The sequence below is a fragment of the Sinocyclocheilus anshuiensis genome, unplaced genomic scaffold, assembly GCF_001515605.1.
Source record: "Sinocyclocheilus anshuiensis isolate Anshui unplaced genomic scaffold, SAMN03320099.WGS_v1.1 scaffold758, whole genome shotgun sequence".
In the NCBI taxonomy this organism is placed as follows: Eukaryota; Metazoa; Chordata; class Actinopteri; order Cypriniformes; family Cyprinidae; genus Sinocyclocheilus; species Sinocyclocheilus anshuiensis.
The window spans coordinates 192,366-210,209 of NW_015548126.1; the positions used below are offsets into that span (position 1 = coordinate 192,366).

General features: G+C 41.7%; 1 protein-coding gene across 1 annotated transcript in view; it reads right to left on the reverse strand.

The window, feature by feature from the left end:
- Positions 1 to 3,667: 3,667 nt before the first annotated feature.
- kirrel3l (kirre like nephrin family adhesion molecule 3, like) overlaps positions 3,668 to 17,844 on the reverse strand; it is a 46,714-nt gene continuing 32,537 nt past the window's right edge. Inside the window, exons 4-15 of the mRNA XM_016507724.1 lie at positions 16,906 to 17,063; positions 15,100 to 15,250; positions 13,817 to 13,922; positions 13,434 to 13,582; positions 12,259 to 12,386; positions 10,605 to 10,731; positions 10,190 to 10,290; positions 8,790 to 8,988; positions 6,592 to 6,699; positions 6,275 to 6,384; positions 5,815 to 5,904; positions 3,668 to 5,537 (exon numbers count right to left, since the gene is read on the reverse strand). Coding sequence (XP_016363210.1) covers positions 5,040 to 5,537; positions 5,815 to 5,904; positions 6,275 to 6,384; positions 6,592 to 6,699; positions 8,790 to 8,988; positions 10,190 to 10,290; positions 10,605 to 10,731; positions 12,259 to 12,386; positions 13,434 to 13,582; positions 13,817 to 13,922; positions 15,100 to 15,250; positions 16,906 to 17,063 — 1,925 coding nt within the window. The 3' untranslated portion in view covers positions 3,668 to 5,039. The remainder of the gene's footprint in view (positions 5,538 to 5,814; positions 5,905 to 6,274; positions 6,385 to 6,591; positions 6,700 to 8,789; positions 8,989 to 10,189; positions 10,291 to 10,604; positions 10,732 to 12,258; positions 12,387 to 13,433; positions 13,583 to 13,816; positions 13,923 to 15,099; positions 15,251 to 16,905; positions 17,064 to 17,844) is intronic.

The window sequence follows — 17,844 nt, forward strand, 5'->3', positions numbered from 1 at the left end:
GATCCCTGAAGTTGCAAAGACTAAAGTCTCAAACCCAAAGAGATATTCTTTATCAAAGTTAAGACTCTGCCACATCCCCCTAAAACGGCTCGTTCTAACACGCCCCCACATATCTAGGTCACTATGTGGGAATATTTGCATAATGCACCCAAATGTGCATGCAAAGAAAGAAGGCGTGGTTTCAGTAACCGCAGTTAGTGTTGAAGCAGCCATGTCAGGGAGACGCTGTGTGTTTCTAGGCGAAAGCAAAAGCACTTTATTTGGCCTTCCGAAAGTAGATGCCTTTAAAAAAGCATCATATGACCCCTTTAAATCAGATAGCCTTGGCATTTGACCAACGTCAACATTTCCTTCTACAATTATTTGCCCATAAACCAGTGCTCTCCTAATGGAAAATGAAACAAGAAAGCATCATAAATCTACTCTTTTCAGTTGATACGAGAAAATCCACCGCTTGTGTCTTTGTTACAGATGTGAATGTACTTCGTTTTGGCCTTGTACCAATTAAAAAGCTAGGTTTAATTAAGCATTGCACTGCAACAGTTGTTTTAAATGGTTGACAGAGTATTGAACTTAGGCTAATTACATGCCAGATTTTACCTTGTATGAGCTTTCGATTGGTGTTTAACCTTTTATATCATCTACAATCGATGTGATAACAACTCATGCACTTTAGCATATTGCACATTAATACGGTATCTAGGCATCCAAAGGTCACCATACTAGGCTACCTAATGGAGAAATGTAATCAAATGATCGAAAGAAAGCATTGTGGTCAACGAAATACATGATTGAAATCAGGCTAGACATAGTTCAACCAATTTTTCTGTACATTTCCGTTACACCTTTTGTTTATTGCCTGACCATAGTTCACAGATCATCTTATTGGTGAGAATCATCTTGTGTTATGTTCAAATTTATGTAAATGACGCAAAAACAGCATGCTGGGAGAGGTGGTGCGCGTTTGGTGAGGAATCTTTTTTTAGCGAAGGTGTAGGGGAGAGCGGGCACAAAGTAACGCTTTTTGACTTTCTCAGTTTGTGTAAATCCACATGGGGTTCAGAATATATATATATATATTTTTATCCACGGTAATTTTACACTTGTCTAGTACAAATATGTCGCTTTGTTTCATAATTACAGTGTATACGTTTTTCTTTATTTACCCTCAAAAAATGGAAGTGAAATGTGACAACATGCCCCGTAGGTGGGGTACATTGTAACATCTGAGAGGCACGTTGTAACATGACCATATAACAGCTTAAAATGTTATCTGATCGAATGAAAAAAATATACAAGACAAACTAAAATATTTTGTTAAAATAAAATAATTATTTTTTTCAAATAAAATAATGGTGTTTTTTAAGAATTCAAAATAATCTGCTTTTGGAGTTTGACAATGAACACATTGCAATCATGCCTGGGACGGCCCACATTGACTGTCAGTCTTTATTCACCTGTTTCTCGTTGTTTCTCGTTAAAATTCATTAAAGTAAATAGTGTAAATTACATCGCTAATGTCATAGAATAGCACATTGTAATGCAGTGTTACAATGTGCCCCATCTGCGCAACTGGAGTTTAAAACCAGTTGCTGTCTTCTGCTGGTTAGCGAAGTGTAACCCCTCTCCCCTCTCTCTTGTTCTGAGTGGGTCTCGAACCCCGGTCTCCGGCATGGGAGACAGACGCACTAACAAGTTGGCTAAAGACTGCAGCCACTAGCGCGTCAGATCAGGGGAGTGAGGTTTACCTGCACAGAACCTACCGCTGGCCTCCATTACACTCACCCCCCTAAACCTCACACCCATCCGGGTCACGGCACCAATGTAACCCCTCTCCCCCGGGTACTCACCACCACACCTCAATCTTGTTCTGAGTGGGTCTCGAACCCGGGTCTCCGGCATGGGAGGCGGACGCACTAACAAGGAGGCTAAAGACTGCAAAGACTAAGTTTAGGAGAACCTCCCTGCACAGAACCTACCGCTGGCCTCCGTTACAGAAGCATTAAAAAAATTATCTAAACTGATAAATAACAGATTGGAGATTAAAATAATAGCAGATTTGTCTCATTTTAAATGATTAATAAAAACAGAGATGAAAAATTTACTTAAGCCAGAATTTTAATTTTACAATGGTAAAATAAATGTTAATTGATATCTTCAAAAGATTTTTGAATTTTGGCACACTTTTTTTTCTATATAATGTTAATATGGTAACTAATAAATACTGTAAATTTTGTTGCACTAGCATGTGTGGAAATATTCAAACCACGTGTGTTACAACTAACCCTGCCTTACTTTGTGCCCGGCGCTCCCCTATTGTTGTTTTTTTGTGCTTAATTTCATTGTTTTAATCATGTAACCTGGAAATATAGAAATTTGTATTATTAATACGTTAATAATCTGTCGATTTATCAGCTCCATAAGACAGCATGTTTGGCCAGGCATCTAAACTGAGAATTTACCTCCGAAAAACATTGATTTCGTGTGTCAGGAGATTAGATAACTAGTATAAGTAACAATTAACTAATCCTTACTAGGTTTCATTACATTTTTATTGTATATAGGCACTGGTTATTTCAGTCAGTATTGGCTAACCTAACTTAAATGGCAATTCTGGCAAACCCAGTGGTTCTTCTTTACGCTATTAACATTATATTATCACGGTAATTTAAAACATTAACTTAATTTAAAAATTGCCATTTTGTCCACAGCATGCTTTTAGACACTCACTGGATGGACTTTGTGCCATATGATGCCACTGACAGTTTGTGGATAACAGAGTTTGCATTTTATATTATCAGGTTTGCACATTATGCATATTCATTCTTGTTTGGTTACTTTGGGTAATGTTCGTTGTATGCAAGGGATGATGACAGCTGATGGAAACATGACCCTAAATTTACCAGAGTAGCCATCAGTTCATTTGTTTAATGCTGAGTACGTGTTTATGTCTTCAACACTCCCTGCGGTGAAGCTCGGCGTGACATGATGAAATCTGAGAGACTGGGTGACACGATAAGATAATGTTGTCACACAACACCCGCTCCGTCAGGGCAATATTTGGTTGCGTTGGGGAGACGGCCTGTGCCTGCTATGTTTGATACGCAGACAGCGGGAGGCTTGGGAATCTCATCCGTCTTTATTAAAAACCCTGCTGTCGCCGCGGGAATAAGAGAATCAACATAGGCATCACTGCTAATTTATGTATTCATCAACTCGGCAGCCCCGGTATTGTTTGTCCTCATTCCCTCATGACATTTGACGAGACCCAGCGATGTGTGCCAAACTCACTTCAGTCAGAGCAGATATTATTTGAAATGGTTTTATTTAAATATAAATATGTGTACAAAGTTACAAGCAACAATAGCTCATTTTTAGCAAATAAACATATTTGAATGTTATAAAAAAAAAAAAAAGAAATGGAAGGAAAAGGTCAATTAGTTGTGTAAAGTAACACCTTTCACCTCTCCAAAACTGATAGGTAACATGGGGGTAAAAACCGTTGTGAACCAAATGAAGTCAACTCAAAGATATAGATAAATGCATTTTATAATATAAAGGTACTTTACAATAGAGCAGCTTACACGCTGTACATTAAGGCTTATATAAAATATAAAAATAAAGACAAGCAATGTTTTGTTTCACCTATCTTACAGCTCATTTTGACTTTTTTTTTTTTTTTTATCTTTCCAAATGGAGCCAACCATTCAGGCTCAAAGGAAAATGGCAGTATGGTAACCTCCAAATGCAGGTATCCAAGATCGAATAGACGTAGGGTGCAAGTAAGCGGTTTCTCACAAGGAACAAACAGATGAGAAGAAATGCTGATTACGTTCACGTACACACATCATCTGCATGCAACAGACAGGAGTGAATTTCCCAACAATTTGTACAGTCATTGAAGTGGCTCTAAGTGGAAATGGACAGTACTGCATTTCACTTGCTATTTCTTTTTTCTGTTTTTTTCTTCTATGTAAACATGTTGGTGCTACCTGACGGTGTCAGCCATGTCAGCATGACATAACATTCACCTTGGCACACTTTGTATTTGTAACATACAGTGGTCACGTAAGGAACAATACAAGATTATTACTGCACGCCACAAGGCCATGCTGTAATTTAGGTTTGCCGTACATGGCTTGACTTAAGAAACCGTGGTCCCGAAATGGGCTTTACTCTGAACTCTGCAGCAAATCCTTGAGAGTATAGCTTAAAAAGACCGCACCTCTAAATTTGATTCTTTGGGGATTGGCCAATCTTGGTTCCATCAAACAGACAGAAATATATTTTATGGATTTTGTCCATAATTTTTTTTTTTTTTTACCAAAGCATTCCAGATTCCAGTTTCCTGCACTGGTCCATTGAGGCTTTACATAAATACTCTCTTGCTAGCCCAACAGCAGTGCAGACTGCAGATAGAGCTTCTGAAGAAATATCTTAGGGTGAGTGCATGCGCTCTTCTTTCTTCTGCTCTCCTGCTTTGTGGATTGAACTTTGAGCCACTTTGTGTAGGCAAGACCTGTTGTCACTGATACACACATGTGCTTACAATTCCATCAGCATGCCAACAAACACTTATTTTTTTATCTTTTAGATTTTTTATAAGTTCATGTCATTTTGATTGTTTCAGCGTAGTGTCATGAGCTTGTCCTCGTTTACAAAGATTAGTTAATGAGGACACTGCCCTTCTCCACAGCACTGCTTTCCTTCTCCAAGATCGAGAAGGGTCAATGCTGGAGCCTTTTTAATGGAAATACAGTGCCATAGAGATGAACTGATGGACGATGTTTATTTCCCTTAAAGTTCAACATTTGGACAAAGAAAATCAGTAGCTTGATGGTGACTTCCAAGCTTGGCACGTTGTAGTTCTTTCGAAAGAAGTTTTCCATCGATCCAACATTCACTTCAAGATAGCAATAAAGCTTTTCCGCCTCTTGAATCTCAGTTTAAAGTTTGCTTAATCCCTCCTGAACCCATTCAGAAGAAAGTCCTTGTGATGTTGATCATGCCAGACCCTTAGCAGGTCTTCGAGGGAGCCATCACACATGAGTCTGCATGCGTTGCTGTGAGGGCCGCCCATAGTCAGACTGCTGCGACGACACCTGCGAGGATGCGTATGAGAAACGGGAGGAGTTGGACACCTTGCTGGCCTGGTCTGAATGCTCGTACCCGTCAGCCTTCTCGAAGGATGCAGGTTTGACGTAGCTTGTGAAGGCGCGGCTATAGGTGGCGGGCAGGTAGGCGGAGCCCGCATAGAGTGGATCCTGAGGATAGATGGTAGGAGTTTGCTGTTGTTGCTGTGGTTGTTGAGACTGCTGTTGCTCATAGGTGGTGCGTGTGGCAGGGGTTGTGGCGTAACGCTGGGAGAAGTCATAAATCCGAGGCTGAGTGGAGTGTTGGCCATATAAGGGGCTCGGCGAGGGAAGCTGAGAGGGAGTGTAGACTGGGCGAGCATTAGGGACATATTCGGAGAACCCAGTTCTTGTAATGTGGCGGTCCTCGTGAGCCCGCACATTGTAGTAGCCATTGGTGGGATCCTAGGAAGAATGAAAAAAAAAACATTGTCAGATAAATAACAGAATTTTGTACAGCATGAAATACATGCAAATTATTTTAGTAAGGTGCTAGCTTGAAGTTAGACATTGACCAAGAATTGTAGGTTTTCTTGAACATGATCCAAGCTTGTGGGTGTAATACAAATATGATCTTAGCAAGTTAGTGTTATTAAGTACAATGATTTCCTCAAACCTTTGAAAACAACCTTTTGCTTTTATCAGATTAACCATCCGAGTCATGCTTTGTGAAATGTAATACCTTGATATCTGATCTCTCATCATCCTCCTCTTCCAGCAGGTCGCTGTGCTCAGTGCGAGACGTTCCTGGAGACTCACTGCTGTTGGGCGCCTGAGAAGAGTACAGAGATTTGGGTTACAGACTGCGCAGTGTCTATGGTATGTTAAATGTCATGCAGTCATCATTAATATTGTCCCTAGTTCCTGATCTTCTTGTGAACAAATAATCAGTATACATGTTTTTTTAAGCATCTTTCAGCAAAATATAATAAATTACTTTACTTTTTGGCAGTAAAGTACAGCCTAATATTTTTGTTTCCTATTCCATTTCCCTCAGAAATCAGGTTGTAATGCTATTGACATTTACATGTTTTTCCTGCAGCATATCAGGAAAGAATTTTTATGAAAGAAAAATGGTATAAAACTATTTCTATCTATTAGGCTATTCTAAGTATTTCTTTTTAGTTTTGAGGGTGACTTACCATAGGCTCCTTCACGTCCTCCTCATCATCGTTTCCTCTGGCTGCGTTGTGGTCGCTGTGCACGATTTGTACGCGGATGTCGCTCTTAGACAGGCGTGTGCCCTTTTTGCCTGGGTGAGGAAATAGTGCAGTGTATAGAGATTAATGAGGTGAACGGTGGGAAGATTTCCAGAGAGGTGAAAAGGTCAACACTGCTCCAGGCAAAGAGGTGGCCCCATAATTAACCTCTGTCTAGTTAGTTCGTTTGATTTCTACTGTATCATGTTTTTGAGGAGAGAATAAGAACTCTTCAGATAACATCTGACCTTTGACCTCACCTTTAGCAGTGTGGCGGCAGCAGATGGAAACCAGGGTAATGACACAAACAATGAAGACACAGCCTCCGCCCACCGATGCTCCAATGATGATTAGCAAGGGGAGGGCCTCTGCAAGGGAAACAGGGAACGTGACTGAGCTGAATTCTGAAAATCTATCATTACAGCTACCTCTTCAGTTGCAGGGTATGCAGATGATACAAATTCAGGCATGTCTTTCATTTTATTACAAGTGGATTTTAAATGTTATTTACAGTCGTGACTTGGGCCAGTCGTGGCCTAATGGCTAGAGAGTCGGACTTGTAACCCGAAAGTCGCGGGTTCGAGTCTCAGGTCCAGCAGGGATTGTAGGTGGGGGGAGTGAATATCAAGTGCTCTCTCCACCCTCAATACCACGACTGAGGTGAGACCCTTGAACAAGGCACCGAACCCCCAACTGCTCCCTGGGCGCCGCAGCATTGGCTGCCCACTACTCCGGGTGTGTGTTCACGGTGTGTGTGTGTGTGTGTGTGTGTGTGTGTGCGTGCGTGTGCGTGCGCGTGCGCGTGTGTGTGTGTGCGTGTGCGTGCGTGTGCGTGTGTGTGTGTGTGCGTGTGTGTGCATGTTTCACTACTCACTGCTGTGTGTGTGCACTTGGATGGGTTATTAAATGCAGAGCACAAATTCCAAGTATGGGACGCCACACGTCATGTACTTTCCTTACACTTTCTGTCCATAATCATATTTGGAGGTGATTCTTTAAAAATATATATATATGTTGTTAATGTAAGTTTACAAATAAATTTGGGGCTAAATTATGACCCAGACATGTTCTTGACATTTTCTTTGTGATGATTTAATTTTCATATTATCAAAAGGTATGTCGGATCTCCAGCTGATTGAAGAAAAGCTCTCTGCTTGTCAAACGTGTTCTACAAAGAAGTCAGAAGTCCAAACTCAAGTGCAACATATAGAAATTCATCTAGTGTGATCCACAGTGGCATCACAGGACCAGGCTATTGTCTCTAATCTCTGGTGGAAGAGGGGTAACCAGGCCTGACATGCAGCGAGGCAGCCGACAGTAATCTAATTAGAGATTCCAGGAGATAGCACTGTCTGCCTCTCCAGAGACTTGGTTCTGCTGCCTTGATGCAAATTGCTGGCGAAGACCTTATTTTTGGTGTCTCCCAGTACAAAGGCTCAAGCCGTCTACCACGCTCTTAGTCTTATTTAAGCAAATTTAAACTGGTGCACTGTGCATACAAAATGAAACAGTCAGTGAAGCGTCACATACCCATGCCGTACATTAGGTCTTGATTTAATTAATTCAAGCTCAAAATCTATATCTTTGTTATGGAACGAATGTATTCATGAAGTGGACCATCTCCTGATTAAATGATATTGATTTGGTGGTGTATAATTAAGATAAGCACAGGGTTGCAGGGTGTTTTGAGACGCGATTCCTGCATAGAGCAGACTCAGACTGGATTACAGCTCGTCATGACTAATCTTAGATAAAAGGCACCAACTCTAAGGTGGACAAACCCTACAACTTACTGTCAGTGTTTTAAAATCAACCATCCTTTAATTATTAAAGCGATGGTGCCAAAAGAGCTTGGCCCATCCACAAATCTAAACCTCCTGCCACTTTTCTCACTTTACTTTCAGTTGCTTGCTTCTCACGCCTCCAATTTTTGACTCTCCAGACCCAAAATTTCCCAGAACATTTTCCCAAACACTCACTGATCTACACTACCAGTCAAAAGCATGGACACACTTGACTGAATTTGTTTCTCACAGTCTTGAGAAGCTTTTGATATAAGTTTAAGCTTAAATGCATGAGATTGTTTTTTAGACAAATATATAGGAATTTCTTAACAAATATACTATTTTTATTTTTTTATTTTTTTATTGACGAATGGGGGAGGGGGACAAGTACGAAGCATACATGTAAACTCAATACCGATTCCAATTAAATACCGTTTTAAAGCAGGGCTATCTACTTCAAAGGACCCAAATGTAAAACGGTTTTATATTTAACATGTTTGATCATTACCCAATATCCATATTTTATTTGGAATTTCATAATTGAATGTCTACCACCATTCTAAAAGCTGGAAAGTAATAAGGAATTAGGTGTGTCCAAACTTTTAACCGGTACTATATTGCATTCAAATAAAAGGATGTTTTACACAGGATAATCTGGCATGAGGACCCCATACCTTGCTCTTCAAGAGTGACCAGTGCCGTGCCTGTACCAAAGCGGTTCCAAGCAGTGCAGTTGTATCGAAGCTGAAAATCCTGGGCCATAGTCTCTGAGAGGATTAGCGAGGAGAGGACCCCTCGGTCACTGTGTACTGTCTGCACGGAAAACCGACCAGAAGAGCCAGATGACAAGATCGTGTCTCCAAATGTCCACACCTGAGGAGAAAGAGATAGCAAGGTGTAAGGTACAGCAAGTGTTGTTATTCTCACATTTTATTTAAGCATGAAATGACAATTGCAATTTTGGTGATTTGATTATGAAAAGGTAAGAGGGAATTGCAAAGACAAACAAATGTATTTCTTATGCACCACTGAATCATTCACAATATGACCATGAACATGTGTTAAGCAAGTAAATAGGGTCGATTTTGATTCCAAGTTGAATTAAAATCTCAGTATATTGTCAAGCCTCACCCCAGAATTAGACTTTAGTGTCATAAACTCAGTGTCAGAGATTGGAATTTTTCTTGTGCTCTTTTACACTGTCATGTCGAGCTGGTTTACCAACAGTATTGTGTCTCAGCTTGTGAAAAAGAGCTGTGTGAAAAACCCTGCGGGGAAGACAAGCAGCTCCTGTCTAGCAGCAGGTCAGTCTGAGATCTCAAAGCTACTCAGGGAGAAAGAACAAGCCATTGTTTCTTTACTTCACCTTTCTGGCAAAGAGGTGAAACAGCATGTCTGAGAAGTCCTCCATTGACTGGCCTCAGGTGAAGAAATAACAGCCAATAACACCCCGAATCCCCACCTGTCACTGTTTCCAGGATCAGGAGGTTTTTTCCGTCTCTGATTCCTTCTTTGCATCAACTGCTTTCAGTTACCCTTGCTTAACTTCCATCTGTCTCGGTGCATCTCTATGCTTTACCCTTCTTCTCGATTTCTCTCCAACTTAGACCCTAATTATCCACTGAAAGGCCTTCCCACGTACGATTGGGTCACGGGAGGTCAGTGGTGCTACGCACTAATTGCTCACCGTTGGAAAGGAGCCTAGGGGGCCGGAGGTCTTCTCTGCAGAACCTGGCATTAATGCAATTCGCCTCTGCACGCTTGAGGGTGGAAAAGGTGAGATACAGGATGAGCCCTCTCATCGAGCGCTCTCTATTAGGGGAATGGGGCTGTGTAGCTGTGCTTGTGTGGGTGTCAGATATGGAAAGAGAGAGACAGGAGCAAGGAAAGAGGAGACTCGCATGAGATCTTGTTGGAGGGAGAGGGGAAGGGAGCTTGGGCGTGTGATGTGCACACACCGAAAGCACCTGCTCAAGGGAAAGGCTCACAAACAAGCTTGTCAGGAATAAGGCTACACTAAGCATCAGATACCTAGCAAACACACACATACAGAAAGAGGAGAATGTATACTTACAATCTTGTCAGGAGGAGGGCTGCTGCCCACTAGACACTCCAGCTTGCCCTTGGAATGCTTGATGGCCTGCTGCGTGGCCTCAGCCGTGATGATGGGAGGGCCTGAAGTGTTGGTGTGAAAGAGAGAAATCGTACTGACTAAGGGTGCTAATGAAAGCAAAGGAAGACACAGAGCTGATGTTCCTTGTGTATTCAAGACCAAGTGCATGAGTCATGCACATAAATAAGAAGCTCATCAATTAGGGAAGCAATTCACTGATTAACAGAAAAAAATTACAGCTTTTGTTCCGAACCCTACTAAGCTAACCAAACGCTGTGAACTCGTATGGTTTTGAAACAGAATATATCATGAACAAAATTGGGAAAGAAAGAGGGGAGAAAAAAAGTAATGAGATAAAAAGACAGCATTTAGTTACCGTTGACAGTTAGAGTTACATCTCTCTCTGCCACACCAATCCGAGGCACGATGGCTTTGCAGGTGTATGTCCCAGAATCCTCTTGTGTAACTGCCTTCAGCTGAAGGGTGTTACTATTGCTGAGCACCTGTTAAATAAAATGAACAAGAATAGCCTGGTCAGATCTGTTGCTATACCAAGACATTTCTCCACAGATGTGACCACAGATATAGGCATCAGGCAAGAGTTTGCAACAAACCACATGTCAATTTATACATACAGATTAGCACACACCAAGTATAACTATACACGTTCTATCAAATGTCTGTATGACAGTGCCTGTCTATATGTGTTTGTAATATTGATGTTTTTCACTTCCTGTTAAAGTCTTATCTTTCCAGCAAGTTGTGGAATGAAAATCATTACAGCATGTCAATATTTCCACAGGATGAAGATGGGAAGATTGTGTAGAGACACAGTGAGTTTTTTGTTCCAGACAGATCAAGCTGTGGCCCTCAGAGATGGCTATTACCATTAGCACCAGTCATCCATTTTGTTGCTTGTGCCTCACACAAGAGAAAGACCAATGCCACCAATACCAAGGGGAAAGCATTGACTCCGCCTGTAATTTCGTCTGCAGCAATCTTAATTACTGTCTAAAGCGCTCCAGCCTGGGTCCTCTGAGTCAACCCACTGCTCTAATTAAACCTACGACAATGGCAGTGTGGAATTTTCCGGAGTGTGAGCAGATACTTGTGCTCCTTCGCCTCTGGTGCACTGGTACACACGCCGCGGTCACTTGTTAGAAGCCATTGATCATTAGAGCACCCTCTGTCCCTTCCTCTCCTTCCCCCTCTCGACGCCGCCAAACTGTGATTAATCCATTTAGCACTCGCCTCGATTTTTCATTCGCCAGCACTCATCGAATTAGCCAATTAATCCATATCTCGTGGCGATGAAGTAAACGCTCTACTTGTGGATCAGATCAGCCCATACTCAGGAAGCGCTGGGTGGAGGGATGTAGTCATGGCAAAATTAACTGATTGCCTCATCAGAACCTTCTGGCTTTTCAGCCTTAGCCTCCCTCTCTCTCTCTTTCTCTCTCTCTCTCGCTTTTTGTTTGCTTTCTCAGGCTCTCTATGAAATCTAATTAAGCAGCAGCAGAGAAACACTTACAGCAGAATAGGCTGATGCATTTCACACATCTACTGGAGCTAAACTTTCATTTTAGGCTAGCAATCACTTTATCCATTTGCCAAACTCCTGTAAATGCGCCGTAAACAGAAATGTCATCCATTAACCATCCAGCTCTGAAAATCATTTTATCTTTCCTTTACAGACAGAGGTTAAATTGGGATTTTGGAGGTGGGTGATTCTGGTGCCCTAGATGAGGTGACATGAACTTGTTTAATAAACCTTTTTTGACTGAATAAACTTGCTTAATGGAGATGGAATGTGTGTACTGGGTCAAATAAAAACTGGACTGGGGTAACAAAAGTTTGTCAAACAAAACATAAGTTTTTCTGAATCACTCCAATCCCAACCCAATCCTTCCATGCCCTAATGAAAATCAATATGCATCTAGAACTCATAGAATGATTCAAACAGGATTGCTGTGACAGTTGTTGAACAGCTGGTGTGCCATATTTAGGAAGAAGAGAAGAGGTCACCATACCACACTGGAGCCTTGTTTTGTCCAGGCCAGAGTGAGGGGAGGGTTGCCCGTCCATGAGCATGTGAAAGCAGCATCCATCCCTATGTCCACTGTCTGGGGTTTTGGTTCGGTCAGCAACTTGGGACCAACTAAAAATAAAAGATGTGGATTCCCATTGTGTTTTAGTATATTTCATTAGAGTATGTCTTTGTGTGAACAAAACAAAAATAAATCCCATTATAATGTTCTCATCTGCGGCCTTATTAAGAATACAAGTAGGAAACATTGGTCATTCCATGGAGAGAATGTGGGAGGTACGTATGGTATTGTTTACTTCTTACTCGTATATGAAAATTTTTCATGCAGTGCCATGTTTACACGTTCATGTAAGAGACTGATTATACCTGAACACCACTGTTAGACTGTGCCAAAGACTTTAGAATACCCAAGACGTGTCACTTGTATAGTTTTGAATGGGGAAAAATGCAACGCTCAGTATGGCTGCTCTATCGAACGAAACCCCGCCTTCTGAGCAAAAGAGCCGATCCCTAATCGGTAAAGTTGGTGCGTCACTGCAGCAGCCGTTAGAAGTCCCAGTTGCTATAGAAACAGTGTTTTGAGACATGCGCCTAGGACTGCGCATGCGCTCTGACTGGTCTAGCCTGAAAAAAAGCTTTTTTAATGCTATTTGAGCAAAATAAACAACATTTATGAGACAGTTGTTGTCAGATTTCATTGGTGATTTCCAATATGAAATTTAATCTTAAATTTGGCGAACGGTTTTGGACAATTTGAGGTTTCCCCATTCAAAGAGATAGGAGCTGCACTTGCATGCCTGAGAGGTGTTTCAAAGATGGCCACCGAGTGACATGACTTGCCTTAAAGGGACTTTGACTGTACTGAATGAAAATATATCTTATTTAACAGAAACTCCGCATCTAAATCTGAATGGAGTCCAAAATATGTAGCCACAACTAAAAAATGGTGAGTTACAAACCGATGTCATTTATCAAGCACTTTCTATTCAATGTTACTTATAGTACAACAAACATCTCTAAAGGATATCTTCTTGATTTTAAGGACTTTTTTAATTTCCTTCCTTGAAATTAAAGACAAAGGAGAGAAATACAGATTGAACATCTCCAATTTTGCTTTAATATTTTATTACGGAGGTGGATGACCACATGAGTACTTACATTGTACATCCACTAAGGTGCTGACATTAGTACTTCCTACTGAGTTGGACACTTCGCAGGAGACTGGGTCTGTGAAGTAAGAGTGGTCTACAGTCACCTCCAGGCTGTCACCATTGGCCTCTGAGATAGGAACCCCACCTTTGGACCATCTGTTTGCAACATGAACATGAAAATTAATTTATAAGATTCACTGGTAAATTCTTTGTGATGTTTCACCCTTTACAGTAACAACTATTATTAACACCAAACACTGAAGCAACTGTTCACAAAGCATTTGATCTGTAATTTATATCCAATTTGGGATTTACCCTCAAACCTAAATCTGATGGAGTGGATAATCTGGGATTATGCATTGAGTCTGTTGTGATATTAGATGTGCTTACCTGTAACCTGTGATCTCAGGGTTGGCAGAGGCAGAGCAGATGAACAACACTTTTGCTCCCTCCATCACCGTCTGAGGCTGAACAGAGAGAGTCACAGACGGAGGATCTGGAAGGAAACATGCAGGATTAGATTCACTGCAGCAATAGCGGCTTTACAAATCCATCCCAATTACTTTACTGCCAAGCTCCAGGTGTGTAAATCTAAGTCACAATCCTTTTTAAAATCCATTCCTCTGTCCAATTACACATCGTTTTTACCATAAAAAAACTTGCATGTAAATAGACAATTGTACAGTGCCATGTAAATATATTTAAACCAAGTCTCACATTTACTGAATCACTAATCTTGCACTGAAATACCACTCTCTGTTGTATTTTTAATGTGACAAAATTAATGTTTTTTTTTTCCTCCCAATGAGCCATACTTTTTTATTCTGAATACATTAAAGGAACACTCCGCTATTTTTGAAAATAGGCTCATTTTCCAACTCCCCTAGAGTTAAACAGTTGAGTTTTACCGTTTTCGAATCCATTCAGCCGATCTCCGGGTCTGGTGGTAGCACTTTTAGCTGTAGCTTAGCATAGATCATTGAATCTGATTAGACCGTTAGCATCTCGCTCAAAAATGACCAAAGAGTTTCTATATTTTTCCTATTTAAAACTTGACTCTTCTGTAGTTACATCGTGTACTAAGACCGACGGAAAATGAAAAGTTGCGATTTTCTAGGCCGATATGGCTAGGAACTATACTCTCATTCCGGCGTAATAATCAAGGAACTTTGCTGCCGTACCATGGGTGCAGCAGGCGCAATGATATTACGCAGTGCCTGAAAATAGTCCCCAGCTAGGTAACTTCCAATAAGCCTATTTTCAGGCCTAGAAAATTGCAACTTTTCATTTTCCGACAGTCTTAGTACACGATGTAACTACAGAAGGGTCAAGTTTTAAATAGGAAAAATATAGAAACTCTTTGGTTATTTTTGAGCGAGATGCTAATGGTCTAATCAGATTCAATGATCTATTCTAAGCTACAGCTAAAAGTGCTACCACCAGACCCGGAGATCGGCTGAATGGATTCGAAAACGGTAAAACTCAACTGTTTAACTCTAGGGGAGTTGGAAAATGAGCCTATTTTCAAAAATAGTGGAGTGTTCCTTTAAAACACAAAGAACATGTCATTTTCAAGTATTCGGAATATATACCAAAAAAAAAATTTTGGTTGTGGCTGTATAAATGAAATAAGTACCACATAATCTGCATCACAGAAAAAAAAAACTACTCACGCTGAACACTGATGGTAACTGAAGTTTGGCGACCTGCAGGGGCGGCAGGGTTTAGGACCCTGCAGGTGTATGTACGTCCAGAATCTCTGTCCTCAGGCACCATGGGTAGCATGCTAACCGCTGTTTCTCTCTTTCCATCCTCCATCAAAGTCTGAAAAGACAGTGATACGGTGTGAAACCAGTTCAAAACTGAGACAGTATCAGTGCTGGTGGAACAAATTGCTGTAGCTTTCTGAAAATAGAATGCCTCAATGATATGTTCTGAAAATAATGTCAAAGGCAGCTCTTAACAAAACTAGGTGTGACACCTTTTGGATTCAAATAAGAAGAGACATTTGACAGACAGCGTTGCTAGTGCAATGTTATTTCGCCCTAATGGTCGGTGTACTTCAGATACAAAACACACAGCTGTTTCTCTATCTTGTTATCACTGTTAAAATCACACAGACATGATAATCCTAATCTAATTGTCCTATATTTCCTGATGCAAGTCCTAATTTAATAAGGAATTCCCATGATGCCCGTAATCCCATTTGAGCTCAAGTCTGTGCCAGCACCGTAGGCTGAGCATTGCAGAGAATTAAAGCCGCCATCAGTTTAGCGAGGGAGGTGAGCATCTGTGCTTTACGACGCTGCCGGGCCCATTCTGCCGTTAGCACGTTTTCACAAAGATCTGTCTATCAGCTCTTCCTGCTGCACATCATCTTCGAAATCTATTTATTGTGTGTGAGAAATCAATACGCTTAAGTGGGGAGAGGTGTACAGTCTAGGTGAATTGCTGCCCGCTGAATCTACAAGACAGCCTTAATGGAGGATCAGGCGCAGTTTTAGGTTTGGGACGATTAGAGGGGGGAAGACAGAGTGCTGTACTGGGGCAGGAGCATTATGGGAAGAGAGTTCCCTGGAGAGCCTGGGAGCAAATCGATGGCAGGTCACACGCTTAACCTCCGATGCGCTGAAAGCATTTTTACGCTAGATCGAGTCACGACGCCGCCTGTCATCAGCCTTACCACTCACTGTCCTTTTCTTATTGCTCATCTGCTCTCTCCCACCGACTTGCCCCCCTGTGTCTACCTTTTTCACATTCCTTCACTTTGTTCTTTGTCTTCATGTGGCTTTCCATCTCGTTTTCTCCTCCAGCTTAAATCAAAATGGCTTTGAGTTTTCCACCTCGCTCTTAAACAAGCTGCTCCTGTGTTCATTTTTCCCTCATCTGTTTTCTGTGTTTCATCTGTCTTTTCTTTCTCTCTCGCTTTTCTCCTCTTCCCTCGATTCACTGCTGGCTCTTGCCCCCTTAAACGTGTCGTTTAGCGTGGTCAGAGAGCATGACAAATGTGACACTTTCGCAGTTGCAGCCGGTTCATGCTCCACTGCACTTCCCATTGTGTTTCGGCATTGTTGTGGCTGATTTCCCCTCTCTTCTTCCACCCTCTCCCTTTCTTTCTCTCTCTCTCTTTTTCTTCTCTCACTCCCTCTCTCTCCCTCCTTTGCTCTTTCTCTCTCAGCGGAAACTGTATCAAACGCTTATGCCTGTCTGAGCTTTGACATGCTCCAGTTATGCTCGAGTATTAGAGCAACAGCGAGAGTAAGAGAAAATAGAGGCACAAAAGGAGGCAGCTTGCAGTAAGGTGATGAGGATGAGACGTACAGAGATTGAATTCAAGAGGGTTTTCGCAACTTTAGGTGTGCACTATGTGGTGGAGCTAATGTGAAGGACAGGTAAGGGGCAAGACAGAGATCCTAAGCTGTAATCAGCCATAGTGACTCTCACGTCTGCCATAAAGACTGATGTGTCCACAATCTCACCTTTGAGTAGATGGCATCATGCATTATCTCTCCATCTCGGTACCAGGTAATCTCTGCGGCAGGTTTGGCTCCAGATGCCCGGCATGTCAGGTTATGGGGTGTATGAGCTTTAAGACGGACCACTGGCCCTCCCTCCACTATGGGATCTGAAGGTGGCACTGGAAAAGAATTGGAGAGTTTTTTTTATCTTCAAGAAAAATATTAAGACTACATCATACTTGTTTTTACCTTCTTTCAGATGTGGAAGTCTATGTCAGTTCCACCCAATTAGCCTGAAATGTACAGGTGTCCAATCACTATGGGAACCCACAAGTGGCATACATCCTAGCATATATTACATGTACTATACGTAAAGCCATACCCTAAACCCTTCCTGACTGCAGTGCAGAATCATTTATTTCTGCCAGTTTGACCTATACAGAACAAGCTGGTAAATGGACAGAGAGATTGAGAGAGATTGGCTTTCTCTGAAAAAAGGTTAAGACAGTACTCATGCCCTTTTAACATGGCTGAGATTTGCCATTATGAGTCTATTTACAGGCACTCCACCGCAGGCACGTTTCATCTGAATTACTGATTTGTTCATTTGTTTGCATGCCTGTGTGCAAGCCTTGGGCAAATAGTGTCTGCCACCTTTGATGAAGGTGTCCATCTCACAGTACGCACAAAAAAAAATCTTTCTGTGGTACACACTCTTCCGCCTGTCCTGTTCCTTTTCTCCGAACCAATTTCTGTTTTTGTATCAGAATTGTCAGAGGTCTTTTTGCTGGTCTTGCCCAGGCGCTAATGGAATCTGTGCGCGAGGTGATTCTAATTTCCATGTGGATTCCCTCGACTGCACTCCTGCCGTTGACTTCTTTGACTCTGTTGGATTGCTTTGGTCTCATCCGGCTGCATTGATTTCCCCACATGACCCTACATGCACGTGCACACATGAAC